Below are 24,780 nucleotides of genomic sequence, written 5' to 3' on the forward strand. Positions count from 1 at the left end.
GAGGATTTATGTATAGTCTGTTCGCTATTTTTTTTTCGGTCCTTAACTTTATACGAAAATATTAAATTAATGATTATAACTATGACTATTTTATATGTTATTATTGATATTGATTATATATTAGAAGGCTTGAACCTTGGACTCCAAACAAAAATTTTAATATCATATCTATAAAAATAAAAAATTTGGTGTAACAAATAAAAAAACAAATATAGTGGAGACAAAGTCATTGAAATAAAAAAAATATATTAGCTTTAAAAAGAGTTGCAACTTACAAGACGACGTGGAGCAAAAAATTAGTCAATCTTACAAAATGTCGGTTCTAACCTAAGCTTTCCGAGGACAAACTCCCTATTTTACTAAGTTACAATAATATTTTTTTCCATAAAAACTGTGATCTAATTTCTCAAATATTAATTATACATATTACATATATGTTAATTAAATAATATTATTATCCCTAAGACTTAAATTACTTAAAAATAGGCCTGATTTAAGGGTGCAGAGATTTATTATGGATGGGTCGTCTTCTTCTAACTCTCCTATAATCCATTGTAAATAAATCTGATAGTTCTTCATGACTTTCCTCCCATTCTCTCCATTTTTCTCCTGTTATTTGCACCATTTTTACTTCCTTTTTCTGTAATTCACCTGCAAAATTATGAATTATATTTTATTTTACTATTCAATTGAAGAAATACGATATTCAACATGAGATAATTATTAAATAACATAATTATAGATTTCATCCATAAAATATGCTTTCTCTGTTTTCATTTATTCTTCTGTGCTTTCTGCGTAGATTCAAATGCAAACTTATAAGTCAAATAATTTTAATTGTGAGTTTTTCAAAATTTTTAAAAGTTGATATTTGGAAAATATATGTTAAAAACGTATCTATCAAAATCCATATAAATATGGTTTTTAATATAGATCAATAAAAAATTATAGTCAAAGATGCTAAAAATTCGTAACTTTGATACGAAATCTTGTCCATGTACATTTTAGATAAGACAAACATAATCTTCAAAAGTCATACCATGCTTTACGTACGTACACATACACTATAATCATTAGCATTACGCAATGTGGAACTTTTTTGAGTAATACGCTAATATTTTACACTGTAAATTAAAATCATAGTAAAATATCTGATTAACTTTAATAAGAAAGTACCACTTTTTTTATTTTGCAAAATTTTCTTTAATATTTTATATTTTTTTTCTAGTTGTTTAGTTGTTTAATCTTAACATGCAATTTTTCTTGTTTAATCAAATAAACAATAGAATTAAGTCCTGTAAAATAGAGAGAACAAAGGACATAAGTTTTAATATTAAATGTAATTAGACTGCTATTTAGTCGTCAACAAAGAAAGTGAAAATATTATTAAAAATAAGGTATTTAAGAAATATATTCCACCAGTTGTTTGAGTTGCTATTGAAAATAATATTTTTTGGGATAAAAGAGTAATTCAATAGGAAGAATATTAGCGTGCCCCCATGCAAATAAAAAAAAAAACAAGTTTTGCACTATTTTCTTTTTGGGCAATGATCTCACTCTTTTTTTTTTTTTTTTTTTTTTTTTTACTAATAATGATATGTAGTCTATATAATACTTTAATCTCTTGGTCCTTTTAAGATTTTTACTACTAATAATATATTGTGTGGAAAGATGTCACTACAACAAATTTAATTTTTTGCGACATTTTAGTGGCATTAAAAAAATACCACTAATTCATATTTTTAGTGTAATAATTATTAGTTTTTATTTTAAGTTTCACTATAAAGTGATTTAGCGATACTTTATTTGGTCTTTAGTGGCATTTGTAATTGTTGCTATAGTCTATAGTGGCATTTGTGAGAAATGTCAGTAGACCCTATGTCGCAAAAAGTTTTAGTGTGATTTTTTATTATGCTGCTAAAGGGTCTAATAAATGTCACTAAATCCTTTATATATACTATTCGACATTTAAATTAAATGTTGATAAATATATTCCACTAAAAGCAAATTATATTGTAGTGTGTTATTATAGTAGTAATATCAAAAGTAATAGTATGTATGTGATAGATAAATGAAAAATTCATGATTGTTACTTTCTTGTTTAGTGTTCATATAAACATCAAAGTAGGATTGATGGCAATTCTAGCTTCTAAGAAAGACATAAATGCTTAACAATATAGAAGTATAATTTTGCATTAAATTTGTAAACCCATAATAAAAGCCAAAAAATTTCTCACCTAGAAAATCTTCATTTGCCTTCATATGTGACTCAAATTTATTCCCTGATTTAGTAGCCACCTACAAGAAAATAAATATAAATGAGAACACTCATCACATAGTATTTTAAGTATAAAATTATATTGGTAAAGCAAAAATAGTTCTTAGAACACATTTACATAGTAAAATAATAAAATATAATAGTAAAAATGAAAAATAATAAAGAAAAAAAACCTTGTACATGGCATTGAGCTTCCTTGGGAGTGATGTGAAAGAAGGATGAAAATCAAGTTGAAGTGAAGTAGAGGGTTTGAGTAGAAGAGTGAAGAAAATGCACAAAAGAAGACTCATTTTGAACTTCATTTTAATTATTAATTATTATTTATAATGAAATAATTAATAATCCAATTCTAATTGGTGTTCTTAACTTAATTGAACTAGCTAGTGTTTGTTGTATTGAATTTTGATGAGGAGGCTTATATGAAGCTTTTGAGTATTTAATCAATGAGTTTACTTAGGGCTTTTTTTGTTAGTTGTTTGGGTATAATTCTATTTCTATATATAATAGACCAGAAAATAAGGGAATTAGGGGAAGCATGTTATTATGGGTTATGTGCCAACTCAGACAACCCAACATGGGTGAGAGTAAAGAGTGAGACAATCACAAAGCACAAAATTAGAGAGTTCCAAAACATTCTTATTTATATTACTCTATATTTATACTACTAAATTTACTAAATTTTTATTTTTTTTCGCCATCATTTACATTCTTTTTAAAATATTATCTAAGCAGCATATTTTTTCCTCTGCTTGTCTTATTGGCTTGTATGAAATCGTCTTACTATAAGACAGACTATATAATTAGTCAATTTCATAATTCATCACTTTAAAATTATAAGTGATTTTTAACACACTAAATGTATATGGACCAGCCAAATAGAAATGATTTCACTATAAAATTGTCTAATTTATGAATTTGTGTTCCTTTCACTTTTCCATATAATACTAATTTATCCAATTTCTCTAATTTTTCAAAAAATTACCTTTGAAACAAAATAAACACCGTAATTAATAATGCAAAATAAACAAAATATATATTCTCCAGTTCACCTGTTTGAAGTAGCCTTATATTTAGTGGGTTGGAGTTGGGACAGCTTGCCTCCGGCCCTCTACCTACTTGTCATCTATTAGTTACACGACGACCCATTCTTCACCTACCTAAATCCCAATCATAACCGACTCACCCTCTAAACATGAGTCATTTGACTAGTTCAAGCGCCTAATGGGTGTTTGAAAATAAATGGTAACAGTGGCGGATTTTAGATTTGAAGTCCCACGGACATTAATTAATGGACGAAATTTCGGCATGATTTCATTTGTAAAATTAACAATTGATTTTTTTATTTCTATAAAATAACAAGTAGAAGCACAATAAATTTATCAAAATTGCAATTTTATTCTTGAAAGAGTTTCTCGTAATAAAATCGTGTTTAATCATATGCATTAACTGAATTAATAATGATTTGAACTTATTTATTAAATTTATTCCTCTTTATTCAAGATACTGTAACTACTGAAAAAGTTACATATACTCTAAAAATAATGTGTATGCTGTAAATAAATAGTAAATTGATCTATTATAGTGCATGTTCTATATTGATGTCGTCTCACCGTGAGACGACCTCAATTAGGTCATACCAAACTATTTTTAAAAAATTGGTTCTTGTTCAAGTGTTAATTTAAATTTCATTGTTTTTTAATGTTTTTTTTACTAATGGGTTGTTTGTAGGGGCTCGTCTCACGGTGAGACGGTGACATACAAGACTTGCTAAAATTTTAAATATGACATAGCATAAAAGGAAGTGAAACAAAATAAATCAACTGACCCAATAAAAAAACGAGTATTTATCATCAAAAGACTTCAGTAATAATTTTACACTTTTACTCTTACCAATAGAAAAGTCTACTTTAAATTTAATTAAAAAAACACCTAGAGGCACGTGACCCCGTAGACGCCCTCACATAAGTCCGCCACTGATTTGACTAGCTAATATTAAATATGATGATACGAGGCTACGAGCAACTTGATGTAAATTAGCTGATTTATAACAAGTTGTTTTAACCAGTGCACTAATTTGTCAAATACTAGCATTAACCGGCATGACCATCCAACCATGAAACCATCTATTTATATCTAATTAAGTAAAAATTGTCCTAGTAACTATTTAACCAAACACCTAGAATGTATAAACCTTTCACGCACAATTAATATAGAATGCACTTACTTATATGTTGAATATATTTTTCTTATAAGTCTTAGACTCTCTAACACACTAAGTAAATCCGCAATAATTATTTATACATAACCTTAAATAAAATTGTTTTTTGAGCAAATAATAATATTCTTACAATTCTCAATTGAATTAATGAACCAATGAATTTACTTTACTCATTTTATCAACCAATAAATAATTTCCATAAATAAAAAGATTTCAACTATAACCTAACAAAAGAATACGTAAGAAAAGAATTACCAATCCTAGATTTAAGTTTGAACTTACAAACCCTCCTTTATAGAAGTTCTCAAGCCATATGGTGGGTTTTGTCTTGCGTGCCTTTTGTCTTGTTTTTGAGTTTAGAGCCATTGCATGGTGGGCCGGTTGTTACTTTTGTGTTTTTTTTTTATTTTTTTATTTTTTTTATCATAAATTCTTAAATGAGATAAGTTTCACTGAAAAATCATCTCTAATTTAACTGTTTGAATTGTAATCTTTTAATTTTAAAGTGATCACTTATAGTCTTATACACTTAAGGTAATCACTTACAGTTTTAATAACATGAGCTAATTATAAAGACTTGCTTCATACAGTGTCGTTCCTGATATTATATGGGCCCTAGGCAAACTGAATGGAATGGACCCTTTCCGCTAAAAAGTCAATTATGAATTTTAACGAGATAGCAAAGACAGACCGCTTATATTATAATTATCATCATACATATAGCTTAGGCGTGTCGTATACTTCTTAATCGATAAAATAACTAATTATAAATTTGCAAATTTTTCTAAGAGTCTACTTCATTAACCAAATTTTCAAATATTGAGCCGTATCTAGTTATGGGCGCTAAACAAATGTCTACTTTACCTAGGGTTTGATACGGTTTTGATTTCATGGTGAAACGGTCTCATACAAAAGTATCCTTATTTTTTATTTATTAGAGTATTTTTTAAAAAATTTATACGACCAGGTCTAACAGATAACAATGAGTCAATGACCTTAATAATTTTGATAAAACAGAAAACACCAATGCATTGATATACTCATAGAAGAATTCAAAGTCCATTCTATTTGAAGTGGTTATGTTAAAGACATTAGGCGAGGAGTCGGAAATTTCTATTTTAACTAAATAATAAGATTTTCTTTGTGAAGTCTTTAAAAATGGTATGTGAGCAATTTTGTATATATGTTGACAATGAAGCTAGCTAGTAAGTATTGCGACTAAAATGTTAGACTTAATGATTTATGCGTCAAACACTTAAAATACCCATATTTTTACTGAATTTTAAATGCGAGTGTAAAATTTAACGTAATGACATAATTTTCAATGTAGAATTGTTGAGATAATTTTATAAAAACCTTAAATAGTGTGGAAGATTCTATAGCATACTCCTTTCTTCACATTTGATTTCAAAGAGGTGTAAATATTAATTTTTATTGTTGGTATACAAAGTGTCACGTGCAAATTCACAGAATATCTTTTAACATTGCACATTTAGTATATATAATTAGTTTCAAATGGATAGGTATTTCACAAAATTAGCTTCTAGATCATCTTATGCCTCTACTAGTTTAAGGTTTGAAAATTCACTAACTACTTTAGATGACACTCAACAATAAAATTCTTAAGTTTTATTGAATCATACCCTTTTTTCTACTCAAAATTGTAAAATTGACGTAAATGTTCTTCCCTCTGATCATGTTGATAAATTATCAACAATACTATTTTTTAAAATCACCATGTCCTTGCAATTATATATACTTTTATAAGTTTAGGACAATGTAAGTGATTTATTTTCTATCCTCGTACCAAACAAATAATAACAAAAAGACTTATTATTACCATTTCAATTCTTTGACTATTACCAATTTATTACACATGCAATTTTTACGCCAAATAAACCCTCATACAAAAGTCATTTCCGAGTTGACTACATAAACTTAAACACAACATAGTCCAAGTGATACAAACTACAACTAAAAACATCAACCCAAAAACAAGGAATAGAAAATACTTGCACAGTTAACAAGTGGTTGGAATAAAAATTTAGGACACATTCTTCCCATCCCTTTCTTTAGAGGTAACCATGTCCTTAAAAGTTTAAATAACCCAAATTCAAGGCCTTTTTTTTTAAACTCCAATGACTTCTCTACATAATTGAGCAGCTTCTATTATCACTATCATCAATAAACATGTGGGAGGCAGAACTCTCAGAAGTAGTGTAATTGGGGTGATCCATGTAAGCAATGCAAGGGCCAATATTGTAATTGTTTGCAGGATGAATGTATGGATGATGATAATGATTATGAGACATGCCCATCATCCTATTCTGCATGTTCATCATCATAGATGTTGATGGATGATGATTATTCATGTTGATCAGCGATGATGTAGGATGTTGATGATGATGATGCATTGTTGTAGGACATAACCCATTGTTTGGTACAACTTTTAAGCCTTTAAAACCAATAAAATTTGGACCTCCATGGATGAAATTACCAGACATATTCATGAAGGGATTCATGTCATTCCTCGTTTGATCGCGATTTTCATGATTAATCCCCATTTTCGTTTCAGGAATCTCTATTTCTGATAATCTTTCTTGAGCTGAAAGACTCTTTTGGCTGCCATCTTTTATTATGGGTATGGGTTGCCACTTTTCTTTCCTTCTCAGACCCTGATCATTCTTATGAACGGAATACATTGGGTATGATGATGTATTGTTCATTTTGATTGATTGTAAAGTTCTTTGATCAATGACCCCACATGAAGAATTCCCTTTAATTCCTAAATTTTTATTTGAATTCTGTTGTTGTTGTTGTTGTCGTCGTCGTCTAATCAGATTCAGATTAAACTTGTTAGCCCTTTCTTTAAGAACCCTAAATTCACTTTCTTGTTCATCATCATCCATGTAATCATGAATCTCTACTGATCCATTATTCATGTTGATCATGTTATTTTGTTTTTGTTTATGATGTTGAATCTTGTTGTTCTGCTTGTTAATCTGATTTTGGTTATGGGTTTGATTGATGTTTTGTGACCAAAGTTGTGCATGTTTTCCCGATTTAGTAAGTTTGTTAATCAAAGTTGCTGCATCTACACTTCCTGAAACTGTTACCTTCTGTTGTTCTGCATCTATGCTGACCTTATACACCCCTGTTTCACCATAACAAATTTTAATTCAAAAGGGTAATGGTTGAGATTGCGGTAACAGAATGGTGATTCTGTAACGGGAGTAATGTTGTTATTTTATAGCCTAAATATTGGTCGAAATCATAACATAAAATATCCTTGACGACCCAATACACGGTTTATTTACATTCTAACAACACGAGAAATATCAATTTGTCTATTTAAAAAATTTTTACAACGTGGCTCATGCGATGCAATGCCATTCAGACTTGTTTTTACACTATGGTTAGTAGTAAGAGACTAAAATTGCTTACATATGATCTCTCAACCCGGCCAAGATAGGAGTAACAAGCAAAAATTTGAAGTAAGCTTAGTTTGATCTATATTCCAAATAAAGGGGTGTTGATAGTTGACTTTTATATTGACTTTGCTTTTCGTTTGTTAATTGGTCAAAGAGCGGAGAAATTGTTTAATAAATGCCAAAATAAAACTACTTTGGTTCTTTGTTTTTATTAACTTTTTAACTTGTTAACCCATTGTTGAATTATATAAATGAGAGACGAATGATGTCTGATTTTGCTAAACAACTACATGATCAATTGCGTATCCAACTAGCTTAACAGTAATAAAAATATATTCTAATTAAATGTTCTATTTGTTTTGACACTAAGTTCATGATGGGAGGAGAGAACTTGTGGGACTATATGGAAGAATAAGTGAAAAAATGATAATGTAATGATAATTATGTAAATAGTTGGATCACGATAAGGACATAAATAAGAAAAAATGTTATCGGACATTTCATGTGAATATGAAAGAGGCAAAATATGACATTTGATTTGAATAAGAGCGACTAATTGACACTTTTTAGTGGTCAAACAAGTTAATTAAAAAGCTAACAATCAACAATTGCCAAACACCCCAAACTCTCATATGTGGGAAACATTTGGCAAAATTTACTCTCTCAGTTACCATTCGATGTTTTTACAAGGGGTATTTCAAGAAACATATAGATACAATTTATAGATATTTACAAGTTAAAATATATATTTATCTGATAAATTCTTTAAATTCGTAAAAAATATACAAAATTTCATTATATACATTATCATTTTTTATAATTTTATAAAATGCATTCTAACAATTGTCCCATAAAATACATATTTTGAAAATTTTGAAAAAAGTACCAAAGCTTCATTTCACTTGAATTTCGAGAATTAAAACAAACCCTTGCCATTTTTATACCTAATTAATGATTTTGTATTCAGAAAAATTGTGATAAAAAAGAAGAAAAAATTAGAACAAACAGAAAGAAAAATACCTTCAGTTCTGTGAACAAGTTTCTTAACTTTCTTCTTACACCCATCACAATGTATGTTAACTCTCAGCACAAAAGTCTGTACGCATATAAAAAAAATAAAAATAAATTCCTAAAAAAAAAAACAGGAAATAAAAAAGAAAAAAATGAAAGCACGACACAGCACACCTGGAGCTTAAGAAGCTTGAAGTCTTCATCTTTAGTCATTTGTGTATTTTGTTTTAAGATTTACAATTTTGCAAAGATTGTGTTTGAAGATGTAATAATGGAGTATATGTTATGAGTTATGAGGAAGCTTAGGCAAAAAACTAAAAGGCAAACGGCTATTAATATTTGTACACAAGGATACTACCTTTGGCTCGTGGAATTTGCCTTATTCGATAAAAAAAAAAAAAATAGCTCTCATATAAATAATGAGATTTTGTGTAGTAATTTTAAATTTTAGGCTTTTTTATGTGGTACACTATTATTTTTTCCACAAATTCTTGTAAGAGACCATATCTAATTGGACCGATTTATTATATATTTTTTAAAATATTGTAAGTAGGTATAAAAAATAATGTAAATAAACATTTAAGATATTGAAAGTAGGCATTAAAGATATGGTAAGTAAACGTTAAGGATAATATAAGTAGACATTAAGAATATGGTAAGTAGATATTAATCTTTAATGGACTGGGCTTAAGATACGTCTCTTAAAGAGACGGTCTCTCAAGAGACTAGCTGTATTTTTTTAATTTGACTTTAATCGGAAAGGAAGCTTTTTTTTAACTTTACACTATGTTTACCCAACGTAAAGACCTTTTTTATAAAAATACACGTCGTAATCATCTTAATCAACCACATATTTCGAAATCTAGTCGAAACAAATACTTAATTTAATTAAAAATTAAACATTTTGTAAATCACATAAAAAAATTAAAAATTCGAAGTCAACACACACATTTAATAAAAATGTATGAAACAGCCAAAAATTCGGAATTACACGTAAAATTTGCATAAAATAATTAAAGAGGGCAAATTCAAAGTAAGGAGTAAAGGAATAGTTGTAAACTGTAGACTGTAGACTGTTACAATGTGTAATCATGTTTGGAGAGACTTGAGAGAGAGCGTAAAATTTGCAGGGAGCTTGTAAAAGCTGGTGTGTTGATGTGATATGACGTAGCGACAAAAATCTGTTTGATAATCGGAAAATACGGAAATAATAATGAAAAATGACTCTAATTTTGATAGAATATATGTTAGAATATATCACACGTATATTATTTGACTTTGTAATTATGGTATATAATCAAGTTTAGTAAGTATATATTTCTTAGCATAATCCTAGCCTAGAATAGAGCTAAGAGTTGTCGAATTTATCTCGATAGTTTTTATATATTATTTCTGAAAAACTAAAGGAATGGCAAGCATCATCTTCTTACATGGTATCATAGTATTCTACGATCCTCACGGCACAACTTCTTCTTCTTCCTCATCATTCTTTTTCAACTTCTTCCGCTGCAATACCTCATGGCCGACACTCTAAAATACCACCCTGCATTTGCCATCACAAATGTCAAATCCCTTATTCCGATTACCTTGGACACCGCCGGAATGTATCACTCTTGGGCCGCCCTCTTCAAAGTCCTTTGTAGGGTTCACGACCTTACGAATCACATCATACCTCTAACTGACGCCACGGAACTCAGTGCATATGAGAATTTGAAATCGGCAGACTTGGTCTATTGGAAACGTCTTGATGCTGCAGTCCTCAATTGGATCTACGGTTCCATTTCTCCTGACCTTCTCACTGCTATCCTTCTCAAAGATGATACTGCTCAAAGTGCTTGGGCTCGTCTCGAATCTATGTTTCAAGATAACAAAGCATCCAGAGCCTCTCATCTCGAACAAGAACTCGCTGACCTTGATTTCGAGAATTTCTCATCCATTGACGACTATTGCAATCACATCAAATCCCTCGCTGATCGTCTTGCGGATGTTGATGCTCCGATTCCCGATACCCGTCTTATTCTTAAACTTACTGCCGGACTACCCGAAGCATACGCCGGTACGGTGGACTTCATCCAAAATCAGGAACCCTTACCTTCCTTTGAATCATGCTGATCTCGTCTTAAATTAGCTGAGCGTACCATCAAAAATCGCTTAGCCAAGGAAGGTGGATCCAATGGCCGTTCACCCACTGCTCTCGTCTCTACCACCAGTAAGAACCACTCAGACTCCTCTGCTTCTCGATACAACACGAATACCAAGCAAAAGAAAAAACTTCCAAGCCTTTTAATAAGGCTGCTCGAAATTTTAGTGGGCCGGCCCAACAACAAAATAATTTCAATGGTCAACCTTGGATGTTTCAGCAAAGACCATATTCCTGGTCAGCTCCTTGGGCTCAGTGGCAAGCCCAATGGCCCACTCCTCTCTGCCCATATCCGACACAGCCTTGGGCACCTAGGCCTACTGCCTCATCAACTGGGCCACGGTCAAATGGGCTTGGTATCTTGGGTCCATCTCCACAATCCTTCTGTGCTGCTGACATGGGTCCGAATGCAACCCCCACACACATTGAAGCTGCAATGCAAATGCTAGCTAACATCAACCGACCGGATCCAAATTATTATATGGACACTGGTGCAACATCTCATATGACGGCCGACCAAGGTATTCTCTCCACTTATGTCAATTCGAGCATTAAAAATCATAATATTGTTGTTGGTGATGGTAATTTAGTTCCAATTATTGGTCATGGTAGTGCTACTTTGCCTTATTGAGACGAATTAAACAAGATCTTACATGACTATGTTTTAACTTATAGACTAAGAATAAAATACAAATTAAAAGTAATAAGTGAATAGCGAAAAAAAATTAATAGGATTAATGGGTAGAATAGAAGGGAAAACTATTGTTTTCAAAATTTTCATTATAATGCATTACCATTGAAACTGTGATATTAAATAGTAATAAAAAATTATGAAAATAATATTTTTTTTATAATTAAACTTTCATTACCATGTAATGACATGATATATTATCATAAAAATTTACATTATAAATTATTTTCATTGCTACTAATTAAACATTTTTTATGATCGGCTTTATAATGGATATATTTTGAATTAATCTTAGTGGGTGGGAAAATGCTTGAATTTTAGTTGTTACTGGTGGTAGGTAGGTATGTCATATCAAGTGGTGTGATGAGAATCTTAATGATTGGTCGATACTAGCTGAAGTAGTTGGTCAAAACATTAGTATGCGGTGTCTCCACCTTTGGCACCGGCTGGTGGAAACCGAACTAGCATATGACATGGAGTTGTAATACTTGTAAAGCTGTATATTTTGCTTTTTATCGTGTTAAGGTAGAGGAAGTAGAAAATGAGAATCTCACTGTATGGTTATATCCGTAAGACCTGTTTAGTTATCAGCATTAAGTGATGCTAAAAGTAATAGAAATTTAGTGGGAAAATCTCTTGATAGGTTTAATAATTATACTTATTGAACTTCAATCGTCTCATTTTCTTCGCAAAATATTTTTTAAATGCAATGCTATTTGAAAAGGCAGTATTGTGGCAATGAAAATTATGAACACTTTTTACGATCAATTTTTCATTACCATGAAAATGACCAGTATATTTCATGAAAATTTTCACTATAAATTATTTTTATCATTACTATTTAATACCAACATTCAAACAGACTATTAATGTTCTCAACGGTTCTATTTACTTTATTTTTCTCACAAAATTTCAATCCTAACTGTACGCCGGACGGTATTTACTTGAGAATTTGAGGTTATTAGGACATTATTTTACAGGAATTGTTTCCCATTATTCCTGGTGGTTCAGCCACCATCTCACAAGTCACGAGCAAATTAACACTCAAGATTGGAGTAATTGATCGATCTATAAATCTGAAATATGAAATATGAAATGCAGCAAACTAGCAACTAATAGAAGCATAATACTAACACGAGAAGCAAACTCGCAATATACGATAAATAGAACATCAAAAAAGCAAGCATTAACATGTCACAAACTCGCAGTAAATACTGTTTCCGAAAAATAAAATGTTAAACCTTTCGGAGTGAAAAACCAAAATTGAAGATGAATATGTCAAGAGGGCTTAACAAGCTCAAAAAACTTAATCATGTCTAACTAAGCTAAATAAATAAACAGAAATCCCTTCCTATAAAAATCAAAATCTTACGCCGACTTTAAGCTTTGGTAATGGCATCGAACATATTTGGAACGAAAGGAGAAAGAAACCAAATATAAAGTCCACAAATGCAAGCCTGCACAAGAATGCAAGTCCACAACAATCAACCACCTTTCCTCCTCAGTTCATCTGGATCTGGGAAGTAAGCAACCTATCGAACATAAATAATCATGGACCAGGCAAAGCACATTAAAATATAATACACCATAAAGAATATTCCTTCAGCATCCGAATGGCAGCTCTTTCAGTTTCACCTTAATGTCTTCATTGTAGGGTCACTGTCCATTGACGTACACAGCCATCCTCACCAGAGCTAAGAATGCTGCATTCGTCAGCGAATGCCACACCATATACTCCCCCCAAGTGAGCAGCCTTTATTGTCTTTCTGGATGAAGCAGGTTTACCAAGTTCATAAATTATGACATTGGTATCAAGAGATCCAGTAGCAATCATGGTGCTATCAGGGGACCAGGCTAAGCAGTTTATACGAGCAGTATGGTACAACATGTTGTTAAGCTTAACCTGCAAACCGACATTGTAATAGAAGTGAATAAAGATTACATCATAAAAAATAATGCGCATTTCGTTTATAATCACATAAGCTATCGATGTTATCAGAATTCCTGATTAGAATCTTAAACCATAAAAATTCTACCATCTCGCGTGAGCAATATGATTTAAATCATAAGTAAATTGCAACTAGGTGGAATCATAAGAAATTGGTATAACATATAGAATCATATGTGTTTCTACCTATTCTTGCAGATTGCTCACTATTGGTATAACCTTAATGTAGATCAATCGTGATTGAAAAACTTCAACTGCTCCTCCACATGTCCTAACAATGTCTTGAATAACGTGGGTTCACTAATTAGAATCATATTTTCATTTCAGCTGAGCAAGTTTTAACTTCTCTGAAAAAGGGAAAAAGATGTGAGAGATATTTTTTTTTTTTTTTTTCTGGGGGAGGACAAGGATCTGGTAAGATTGGGATAAGGGTTAAATCATGCACTGCCTAGCCAGACAAGTAAGAGCAGAGTAAATTGTGAGAGAGGCGAGGCAAAGGCAAGAAGGGAGTAGGCGAGGACAAGGAGTCAAGGATACAAAGAGAAGTTTGTGACAGCCCGTCAGGTGCTGGCTACAATCAATTGACCCAAATAAAGCCACATATACAATGATGCTAGTGCTCTGATGTTGTCCGCACCTTCTGTCAGCATTTGTAGCTACCCCATGGTTATCCACACTACATAGTGCTGTAATGAGTGAGTGTTGCTTAGGAGGGGGGAGGGAAAAGGGGGGATCAGATTTGTCATCACTCTTATCTAGGAAATTCATGTTTTACACTAAAATATAACGATCAATTTCTTCACTTAAATACTTCAAGAAGAGTATTTTAATGATATTATGTCTGCAGTAATTTTCAATCTTCTACTCAGCATGTACAACATACGGGTTTTGGGATGAAAGATAACGATAAATCAGTAAGACAAATAATATACAACACCCCAGGGGGAATTGGAGATAAGTTAGTAGGTATAAGATTTTACTCCAATGCTGGTAGTCATAAATTATGACCATCTCATTTGCTGCAAGCATTTACAGACCTCAATAGTAGAAATAAGATCTAAAGCCAACTAAATGAGTGACATGAAAATTTCATTGAAGGCATAGTCAGCCACTCCTTAAAAGAAACGAGTTGTGGCATTAGCAGGATGTAACAGAAGAACAGATTATTCAACATACCTGTTTGGTAGAGCGATCCCAAACAACAGCCTCCCGGTTGGCATCACCAGAAGCAAACATGGAAACATCAGGAGAGTAACGTATTACAGTAATAGCACCCCGATGCTTTTCAAGAACAGCCTCTTCTGTCAAAGTATCTCCTGAGACGGAATATATGTGTAATTTTCCATCTTGCCCACCCAAGATAACTTCAGTTCCATCAGGAGAGATTGAAGATGCAGTCACTGTAAACCCAAGATTAATGCTTGACAATACTTTCAAACCGTTAAGCAGCACAGCGCCTGAATCAGTAGCAACTAAGACAGTTTCAGGCGCATTTAGAGCAACACTCAAGTCCTTTGGCTGGCTTCCTACATCAATTTGTTCAACAGGTCCACATTCATTTCCTTGGATGGGAGCTCTCCACACCTAGAAATCAAACAAAGATAATTCAGAAGCTACAACACACACAGAACAGCTTATTATCATAAACGTATCACCGTGATAACATGAACTTGTCTAAGACATCATTATTGAATATTGAGTACATGCGCTTGATCTTAAAATCAAGTAAAACACAAGAACAGAGTACGTCCATATATATACTATAACTCACTAGTGACACATCTTCATGGAGCTCATAGCCATAAGCATCTGGGCTGCATAAGGTCAATCTAAATTCAAAATAGAAGCATTCGAGATGCTAATATTAAGTGTTTCAGTTGAAGAAAGTTGAGCAAAATGAAGATCTGAATCAAAAGTATGCATTAAAAATCCTGGAATAACTGCTCAGAATATGTACCTAACAAACTCGATGCAAAAATCCACATAAAAGTAGAGTCTCAAATATTTCATAATCAACAATAACGGCTTGATGTCAAAACATGGGAAGAAATCCAATACACAATGCGTCCAACCACTGTCTTGTAAGAAGGGTTTAATAGCCAGAATGAATGATGCTATTTCAAATTAATCAACATTTATTTTTAACGGGAAAAAAACGTCACATAACTATGTCTAAAGGAAACTCATCCCAAACAAGTAATAATCTTCATGAGTTTGAACCACTCAATAAAACCTAAAAAGTGATGATAGTTGAAGAAAACTCATGAAGAGAAGGTGATATATGGATGGACAAGCATTACCAATTAACCATGGCATTAGCATGAGATTTTCCTTGCGGACTTAAAAACAATTCATTTCCATTACCAATATAAAATATTTTTTTATCATAAGTGATTCATAAGATTCTACTTGGAATGCTTGCATCATATGCAAATCATTACTCAACACAGTGAGTATAAAAAGGAAAAAGACGCAAAGGCGATTGGGTCCTTGAGCCTAGGCCAATACACAGAGCATGAGGTGCACGAATGATTGTGAGAGGAACCAATCAAAACATATGGTAGATGAGAAACAAAAGTTCCAGTTGCAACTTTTTGATCCCAGGATGTGCCATTCTGTGCCTGTTTGCGCCTTGGGTATGCCTTTTTCCACCTTAGATGCACATGATTGAAATTGCGTCCCACAGGTATATAAGTTAGTGCGCTTCTGTGCTTGAGCCTGAGGCGTGCTTTGAAAAACTAGTTCTATAAGTCTAAATTCATATATATATTTTTTCAGAGGCCATCTACTCACTAAAGTAGAATTTTCAGAAAACAAATTTCTTTCTCCGGTATAAACATGAATGCAGCTTCCACGTACACATACAAGCAAGCAACAGCAATTAATAAAAGCTTCCACATACACATACAAGCGAGCAACATCAATTATCAAACAAACATACAACATCAGAACTTAGCAAAGGAAGAAGACAGTGTTATTAGGATCCCTAGTATATCTGGGGGAGCATAAGGTTTCTAAAACAGCAATGTATAATAAAGAAAAATTTAAAGGGCACAAGTCCTGGTTTGGTGTTTCAGTGTATCCATGCCCGTGCTGTATATAGAGAAGTGTTCAAGTGGTACAAATGAAAGATCCTTTAGTGAGATTGCGTGTTAAAAATGCAGTTTTCTGGTTTAGTGTGACAATCTATGCATGCCCGTCTGTATATAAAGACGTATTCAAGTTGGTGCTACTGGAGGATCCTTTAGTGAGATTAAATATCAAAATGCAGCTGAAAAGCATTACAGTAAAATAAAAAAAGAATCATGATCTCTACCATGTTATTAAATCCAGAAAAAATGATCTCGCCTTCAACTGCAGCAAAACATTTGATTGGCGCGTGATCCTTCATGTTTATTTTCCCGGCATATCCAACACCACGAATCCATCTAATTATTAGTCCATCATAGCTGCATGAGAGTACCGTACTCTGGTCACTCTTGAACATAATCAAAGCAGATACATTTTTAATATGTCCAGAGAGGGTGAGAGGATCGTTCTCCAAATCACTTGCAGAATATATGTTCACAACACCACCAAGTGAAACGGTAACTAGATGATCATTCTGCCATAGACATCCAACCAGCATATCCTCCACTCCACCAGACCCAGAAGTCCATGTTTTAGCAACCTTCCCATTACCATCTTCAGATATTTTCCATACTTTCGCAGTTTTATCAGCTGATACAGTCAGCACCTGATTTCAACAGCTTCCATCAGTACATAGTTACAGACAATGAATTTAAAGTAAAGCAACATAAATAAATGCAACAGCTTCCCCTCATAGAAATTCGTAAAACTCCTTTCAAAAGGAAACAACACAATAAAAATAAATTTACGGAACTACACTACGAATCCAACATGAAAGTCGGAAGGACATCTCAAATTTCTCACTTGTTTTCTTTTTTCATTTTCACTGTTTTTCAATCAAGGGTCTACCTTTTCAAAAGTTCATAACCATACATCAATAACAGGGAAGCATCTTTCCAAATGAAAGCATCAACAATTTATCATAATGATTGTAAGAATAATTAAATATTGCTGTGATATTCAAAGAGGGCTAGGGGACAAGAGTTGACGAGGTGACCTAAAAGGTGAACTTTCTACCTAGGAGTCTCTACCCACAAATATTCGCTAAGACCATGAGGTATCATTTAAACTAGCCTGAAACGCAGTTAGTTCATGCTTTTACGATGCACGTTGTGTCCACAAATTTGAAAACTTTTGACTCAATATGATCCGATGCGACCTTGTTATAGTACCATGGCCTCGTGTACCGCTTGCTATCTTTTGATTTTGGCAACGTTTACCTCATTGTTTCATATTCTAAAAGCTAAATAGCATTTTTTTTCTTTATTGCGACCTTTACTTCAATGACCTACCACGTTTTTTCCTTATTCACTACCATAACACCCTTTGATCCTCCTATATTATCCTTATCTGCACAAGTGACAACATTTTTCATCTTTGTCCAAGTTGAATTCACATTTTCCTTTCTTATCCAAAAAGCTTCCGTAACGACTCAAAGAATTTGGCGTTCCCTTCTTTTAGGTTCCACCATTTAATTCTCCATTCTCCTTTGAATTAATTTTTTTGCATGAACAATAAGTAGTAGTTAGTGCGGAGTGACTACACATACACCTAATAGAATATCCTTTCTCTTATTCAAGAACTAATTGAATTGAGTTGTCTTCGATGCATTTCAATAAGTCATCGGATGGTTTTCACACTTTCGATACCATATATCAACTAATAGAAAATCATATGCTTACAAACAATCCAAAACATAATCTCCTTCACGATTTTTTGTTCCATATCCAAAACCATCATGTTCACTCTCAAAGTCACTTTGTGTGTACACAACATGACTGTTCAGATTACCACGAATAAGCAACTTTTCTAGGGATACTTTGCACCACACCATCTAAGTATTGACGAAATTTAATATTTCTCTTTTATTCAGAAGTTTTACCCTCATAAGTCATAATTCTATTGTTTAATCTATACAGCTCAACGACATCATTGGCTAACCACTCTTCCAGCTAGGACATAAAAAGAGCTTCCTTATGGAAAAAAAATACAGTAACAGATTCAAAAGATGGATGGTAGCATAAACGGAACTGAACTCTACATTCAAATTCTACTGGATTGCTGATTGTATGCAATTTAAATCACCTGTAATAAATAATCAGTTTCAGATGCTTTGTCATACTTAATACTAATAATACAGAGTGTCAAGCTAAAATTACTTATTCCTACAGGTAAGAAGAACATAAAACAGTGGCTTTCTTTTCTTTCTTTTATACCCACAGCGTTCTGGATACAAATACAAAATTGATTTTCATCATAGTTGCCCATATTCTCATGATTACAAGTTATATGCTAGCATGGACCACCTCCGCTTGAGACCCATCATTTTATACCCTTCTTATCCTTTGTTTTAAGTAGTGTGTATTATGCTAGGATACCAAAAACAATCAGCAAATAGAATGCAATGTTATTGTGGAAGTAATGTAATGTGTATTTTCACCAACTTCATTCTTTAAGATAGTAGAAACTTCAATTCCACTTCACAGTGCCAGCTTCCAAAGTGGCTGAATTTGCTGATTTCCATTAAAATCTGCTTCTATGCATCTGCTGATTTCCATTTAAATCTGCTTCTATGGCTTTCAGTTTAAAAGACGATATGTGCCACATTGTGCAAAATAAGACCGCATCCCCATATCGTAACCGTATTGTAAAGGTTTTTGAGCTTCCCACGACCAAATTATAGGCCACATTGAACATGAAATCCGTTCTGCGACCTTTAGCGAAATTCATCCTATATTTCCATGTATAGAATCCACTCTCTAAAACAAGCTTGTTGGGCTATTTAATGCGCAGTTTTTGACTGGATAAAGTGTTTATGCACTCACAACTTACCACAATTATGAAGGTCACAACAAATGTTGCCTGATTCCCTATTTTGCAAGCAAACTACCATCCCAAATATACGAAAACGTAACTGCAACTGGTACGCTTTAAGACTAATTTGAAAAAACTAGAGGGAAAATTATGAGCTTGTACCTATTCTCCTACAATAAAATCGGTGCTACAGGTCACAGCATGGCCAATGCAAATCCTCTTGCTTTTACCTGCTAAGCATACCTCTATGCTGCTTGGAAGTTTCACTTCATCTCATGTACTCGTCTAATTTGCCCAGCCTTTGACCATCTAACATGGGCATGAACATCCCAACACTTCATTTTGGCCCAAAAATATGGAATTTTTCTAGAATGCTCAATGTTGAGTCTAATAGTTGTTCATGTACAAGTGGCCAACACAATACCCAAATTTGATTAACACAGTGGTATATAGGGTAGAATATGCACCAGTCTCACATTCTTGCTGCCAAAAGGCAAGGCTGGGCCCCACATTCCAAATGTCTGAATAGATGGACCCATAAAATCAGATAGCACAAGCAAAATGTTTTATTTATGAAGGTTTGCCCGACAACAAAGAAATGGTTTTGACTTGCTAATATTTGTTACCGCTCCACAACACAGAGGCAGTTTTGGGGTTGTGCAGGGTGCCCAACCGCACAGGGCCCCCAAACCTAAAGGAGCTCATATTAACAAATCATATTGGATTAACATACTATTGAGGTAGAGTAGTTTGTAGAGTCTTACTTAACAAATGAATGGTCATATGTTCAAATCCTATTAATTATATTTTTTATATCTTTCCAAAGCAACTCCTTAACTTCCAAATATTTTATCTTACATCATTTAATTTTTACACATTCATCAAACATCAATCATCAGTAACTTTAATTTATAGAAAAAGAAAGACATTCAATATAACACAAGTGCACCACTCCGAATTATTTTAAAAGAAGTTGCCGTAGATCGCGGTAGATGCGAGAATAATATAAAGGTAACCAAAGTAACAAATAGATACTTGCACAATTCACAACAATCAACATACATACAATACAAGGCATGATTCAAAAAAGAACCGGTGTCTTGCGTACCTGCTTACTATCTGGGCTCCAACTAACAGCATAAATACTACCTTGATGTCCGTCCTGCGCAGACAACTCTCCAAGTTTTTGTCCTGTCTTTCCTTCATAAATTATTCCTTTCTTGTCAGAACTGACAGTTATGAACTTGCTCCCATCTGGGGAGAACCTCACACAATTGACAAAATTTGTGTGCTCCCTACAAATTAAAACAAAAGTAAGCTCAGATGAGTAGCAAGTTCAATAAATACGCAATCCTCTGCATGCCTTCCCTATCTTTCTGTATAGTGATCATTTCATGATAAAGAAATGAGCACAAAGGAAATTAAGTCTTTCAGAGAAAATAGTGGAATATATACTGTAGGTCAATCACGCTCTACATCAACAATAGAACATCTTAGACTAAACACCAATCTGACCAAGATACACTACTCTGCCCGAGAAAGATTCTGAAGTGTAGCTTTATTTGAAAGTATAATCCTTATTCTAAGACCACAAAACTCAAAAACACTAAAGCATAGTCATCATCAGAATTCCTCTCTCTATTCCTTATTAAGCTTGCTTCAAAGACCAATATAAATAACAAGAACTGTGCATATCCACTGTATTTCCATATTAAAGACAAACTGTTTTAAAGATCTGCAGCCAGCACTACACGACATAAATACAAAGGATAACAAACTTGTAGAGAGGAACTTTCTTTATGGACAGAGTCATACAAGTAATGAATTCAATTGTATGTGTCAAGAAGACAAAGGATCCAAGAAGCAATATAGAGGAAGTTGATTTAAATGTGTTTCTCGAAAATCTAGTAAAAACAAGCAAGGGGGCCCAAAATGTTCCTGCACAGTAGCAAGGCAGCATCACTTAATTTACTTTGGCGTTCAAGTAGCAAGGATCCGACCTAGTGTTGGGCTCGTACATGAAGGCCCCTTTTCAGATTTTGGCCCATATGCTCCGCTTTACGTGTTTTATTTACTCCGCTTCTGCATGTTGCATACACATAATCCTCAAAGCGCACTTGGCTCACATTCTTAACAGCAATAGATAAGCCGCATGTTCCAAGCATACAATTTACTGTGATACTATGCCCCCAAAAGGCACACTACTAATGATACCTACTTTTGATCACTTGTTTCTATAAGGAATACAAATTTACTGAATGAATCACTATAGCTACAAAATTCACCAAAGAATAGCCATCAAACTATCACATTCAAGCTTGCCTCCTTTCGAGGTCCACATTCTAGATCACAACATGTAAGCTGGCGAAGTGAATCTAGATACCAAAGGTATTAACATGCGCAAACAATATATAGTATAAGTAATTTAAAGTTCACTTAATACACATCTATGCCCATCTTTTTGAGAGAAACTCGTCCTCGAGAATGAAATACACATGTTATTTCTCAAGGAGAACCCGGTCGGTATCATAGTTCTTATGCATTATTTCGAATAATCCCCTTAGAACAGGTTCAATCTTACCCCAATTATTACTATAATTCATCAGTCTCAAATTATATAATACTACTACATATTCTTTTCTAGTTGTTCAAATTTCATTAACGACATTCTTTTATGAAATTTTCTCCAATCAACCCTAAAACATAATTGATATAATGCATTTACATTATATATTCAATTAAATAATTAATCTAATGCACTTACACCATCTAACCCTAACTATTCACCCCAAACCCTTCACTCCAAAAACAATAAGACAAAATCCACATATATTAATTACTTTGGGACAAACATAGTGTTTCCATTTTCCAAGCATTCTAGAACACATTCTCAAAGGGATATTAGTGCCTCGAAGACAAAAAAGCCTCACACATTAGTTTAAAGTACAGAAATAGAAGAAATAACAATGTTGATATTAAGTGTAGTTAGATTCTCTTATCATCGAACTTTATAGCCCATTGTGCATCACTTCTCCATCATATGTCCTAAAAGTATAAATGCCACACCAAATAGCAAACACTGAGTAAGAAGATCCATTCAAAAGTTCACTAAACCTTGTTTATTCACTGAGTTGACAATTATCATCCAAACAACAAAGCTTGTAAGGTTAAAGAGTTTCACGATGTTAAGGAAGTTTAAGGATGCTCTTGTTTGTTTCAATCTCCATTCTCCACCATTGACAATCGAAAAGACAAGCTCTATGTTCCACCCTGCATCTAGTGTAAGATATTCTTTAGACGATGTCAATATGTCTTACTATGGTTGAGGATTGGCATGTTCATGATTTTTTTTTTCATTTTGGACCATCTACAAAGTTGAATGCATGCTCAATCTTTACATTCTCTAGTAAAGAGAACTATTCTTCTCTCTTTTTGAGGACTAACCATGGCATGATTTTCTTTCAACAAGTTAACAATTATATTGCGATAATTGAAAGCAATATAGCATTGACCTTTACACTCAAATTTGACATTTTCCATTGCAGCTTGATTAGTAGAAATTGATTTCCACTTTGCATCATCGGTACTCAAATTTAAACTAGATGGAATAAAGCTTGATTTATTCTCCCTAGAGTAAGAAGAGTTGGACCTTTCTTCCTCCAATTATACATACACAGACATAATCATGTGTGGTATAGGAGAGAATGTCCAAAAGCTTATCTGATCGATTGATGCGAAATATGACATAATGACAAGGACATGTAAGTTGCCAAATTTGATTGGATTTTGCCATTACACTAGACAAACAATCAGCCATAGGAAGATAAGATGAGACACAACGACATTAACATTTTTAGATGTAACATAATAGTCAAACAAAACAAATGAAAGGATACAATTATACAGTGTGCACATAGATTGTTTGCTAGGTCAATGAGGTACCAATATAAGACTTCATGAAGCTAAGGCAACATGTACTCAATGAATTATTAACTTCATAGATATAGTATCTGAATAGTAAGCCTATGAATGAGCTTCCTCCTTACATAAATGTTACCATCACTATCACTAACAAGGGTTAAGGATGCGTACATCCAGCTTCCTAAAACCTCAGCCTAAGTCATTGGGGTAATGCAATATCCTAGTATTTTATCATATGGCTAATGTGAATGACGCATCAAATCCTCCAACAGTAAACAAAGCAAGTATGATGGGTTCAGAAATGATAAAAGAAAGAAGAATAAGCACATAAATCCAAGAGTTAATAACCTTAGAGACTGCTTAAACTTGAATGGAGGGCCTTCATAAAAGTTGACCAAAAAATCCTCCCCACAAGTCACAATACGGTATGGTCTAGATGGTTTGAACGCACAACTAAGAACCCGCCTAGAATGCCCGTCAAACTCTCCAACAGTAGATCCAGAATCCCACCTACAATCAAATTCATTTCAATCATCAATCAAATGATCAATTCATATATACATGAGAACGAAAAATCAAAAAAATTAAAAGGAAATTAACTAACATGAAAGCTCGAACAAACGATTTTCCTTTTCCATCACCAGAAGCGACAATCCGAAGATTATCAGGAGACCATTGAAGATCATCAATCCGACCCGAAAGAACCTTAAATTCATTTTTCAAGACGAACCCATTATGGGTACCCCAGATCCTGACAGTCCCAGAAACATCAGCGGAAGCGATCCATTCCGCATTGGGAGAATATCGTGCAATTGTAACAGGATAAGCGTGTTCTCCATAGACTTCAACTTTCTGAGGGTTGTCGAGGTTGCGAATGATGACAGATCTTCCATTACAGTAGAGGATGTTGTTGGTTTTGGGATCACCAGAAATAAGAATTCCTCGCCCTCGTTCGGTGGAGGGGACGCACGCGTATGTTTCTGAGAGCTTTACATCCGCCATTGTTACAGAGACAGAGAGGATGATGATGATGATGAGGTGAATGTATTGTTGTAAGAAAGAAAGAATCAATGGAGGAATATATCAATTGACAATTGGGAAAAGAGGGAAAAATAAGGAATTGGGTCCTCCACGTGGAATGAATCATGTTTTCACCGAGTTCCTCTGTTTCTATGATCCCGCGCGATTACCAACGGGTT

General features: G+C 33.3%; 3 protein-coding genes across 3 annotated transcripts; all 3 read right to left on the reverse strand.

The window, feature by feature from the left end:
* Positions 1-493: 493 nt before the first annotated feature.
* LOC130808521 (protein GOLVEN 6) lies at positions 494-2,583 on the reverse strand (the record flags this gene model as incomplete). Its single annotated transcript, XM_057673986.1, has 3 exons — positions 494-651; positions 2,238-2,298; positions 2,452-2,583. Coding segments are annotated over 3 exons (351 nt in total), but the record flags the coding sequence as incomplete, so codon positions are not given.
* A 3,754-nt stretch (positions 2,584-6,337) lies between these two features.
* LOC130809398 (heavy metal-associated isoprenylated plant protein 37) lies at positions 6,338-9,239 on the reverse strand. Its single transcript, XM_057675167.1, has 3 exons — positions 9,113-9,239; positions 8,948-9,023; positions 6,338-7,650 (listed from the first exon to the last, which is right to left on the reverse strand). The coding sequence occupies exons 1-3, from the start codon at positions 9,149-9,151 to the stop codon at positions 6,644-6,646; spliced, it is 1,122 nt and encodes a 373-aa protein (XP_057531150.1). The 5' UTR covers positions 9,152-9,239; the 3' UTR covers positions 6,338-6,643.
* Positions 9,240-12,896: 3,657 nt separating this feature from the next.
* LOC130809399 (actin-interacting protein 1-1-like) lies at positions 12,897-24,730 on the reverse strand. The gene is made up of 6 exons (XM_057675168.1): positions 24,186-24,730; positions 23,930-24,091; positions 20,769-20,955; positions 17,034-17,453; positions 14,894-15,301; positions 12,897-13,672 (listed from the first exon to the last, which is right to left on the reverse strand). Exons 1-6 carry the CDS (start codon positions 24,581-24,583, stop codon positions 13,415-13,417), a joined length of 1,833 nt encoding a protein of 610 aa, XP_057531151.1. The 5' UTR covers positions 24,584-24,730; the 3' UTR covers positions 12,897-13,414.
* Positions 24,731-24,780: the final 50 nt, after the last annotated feature.

Source organism: Amaranthus tricolor, chromosome 3 (assembly GCF_026212465.1).
Source record: "Amaranthus tricolor cultivar Red isolate AtriRed21 chromosome 3, ASM2621246v1, whole genome shotgun sequence".
NCBI lineage: Eukaryota > Viridiplantae > Streptophyta > Magnoliopsida > Caryophyllales > Amaranthaceae > Amaranthus > Amaranthus tricolor.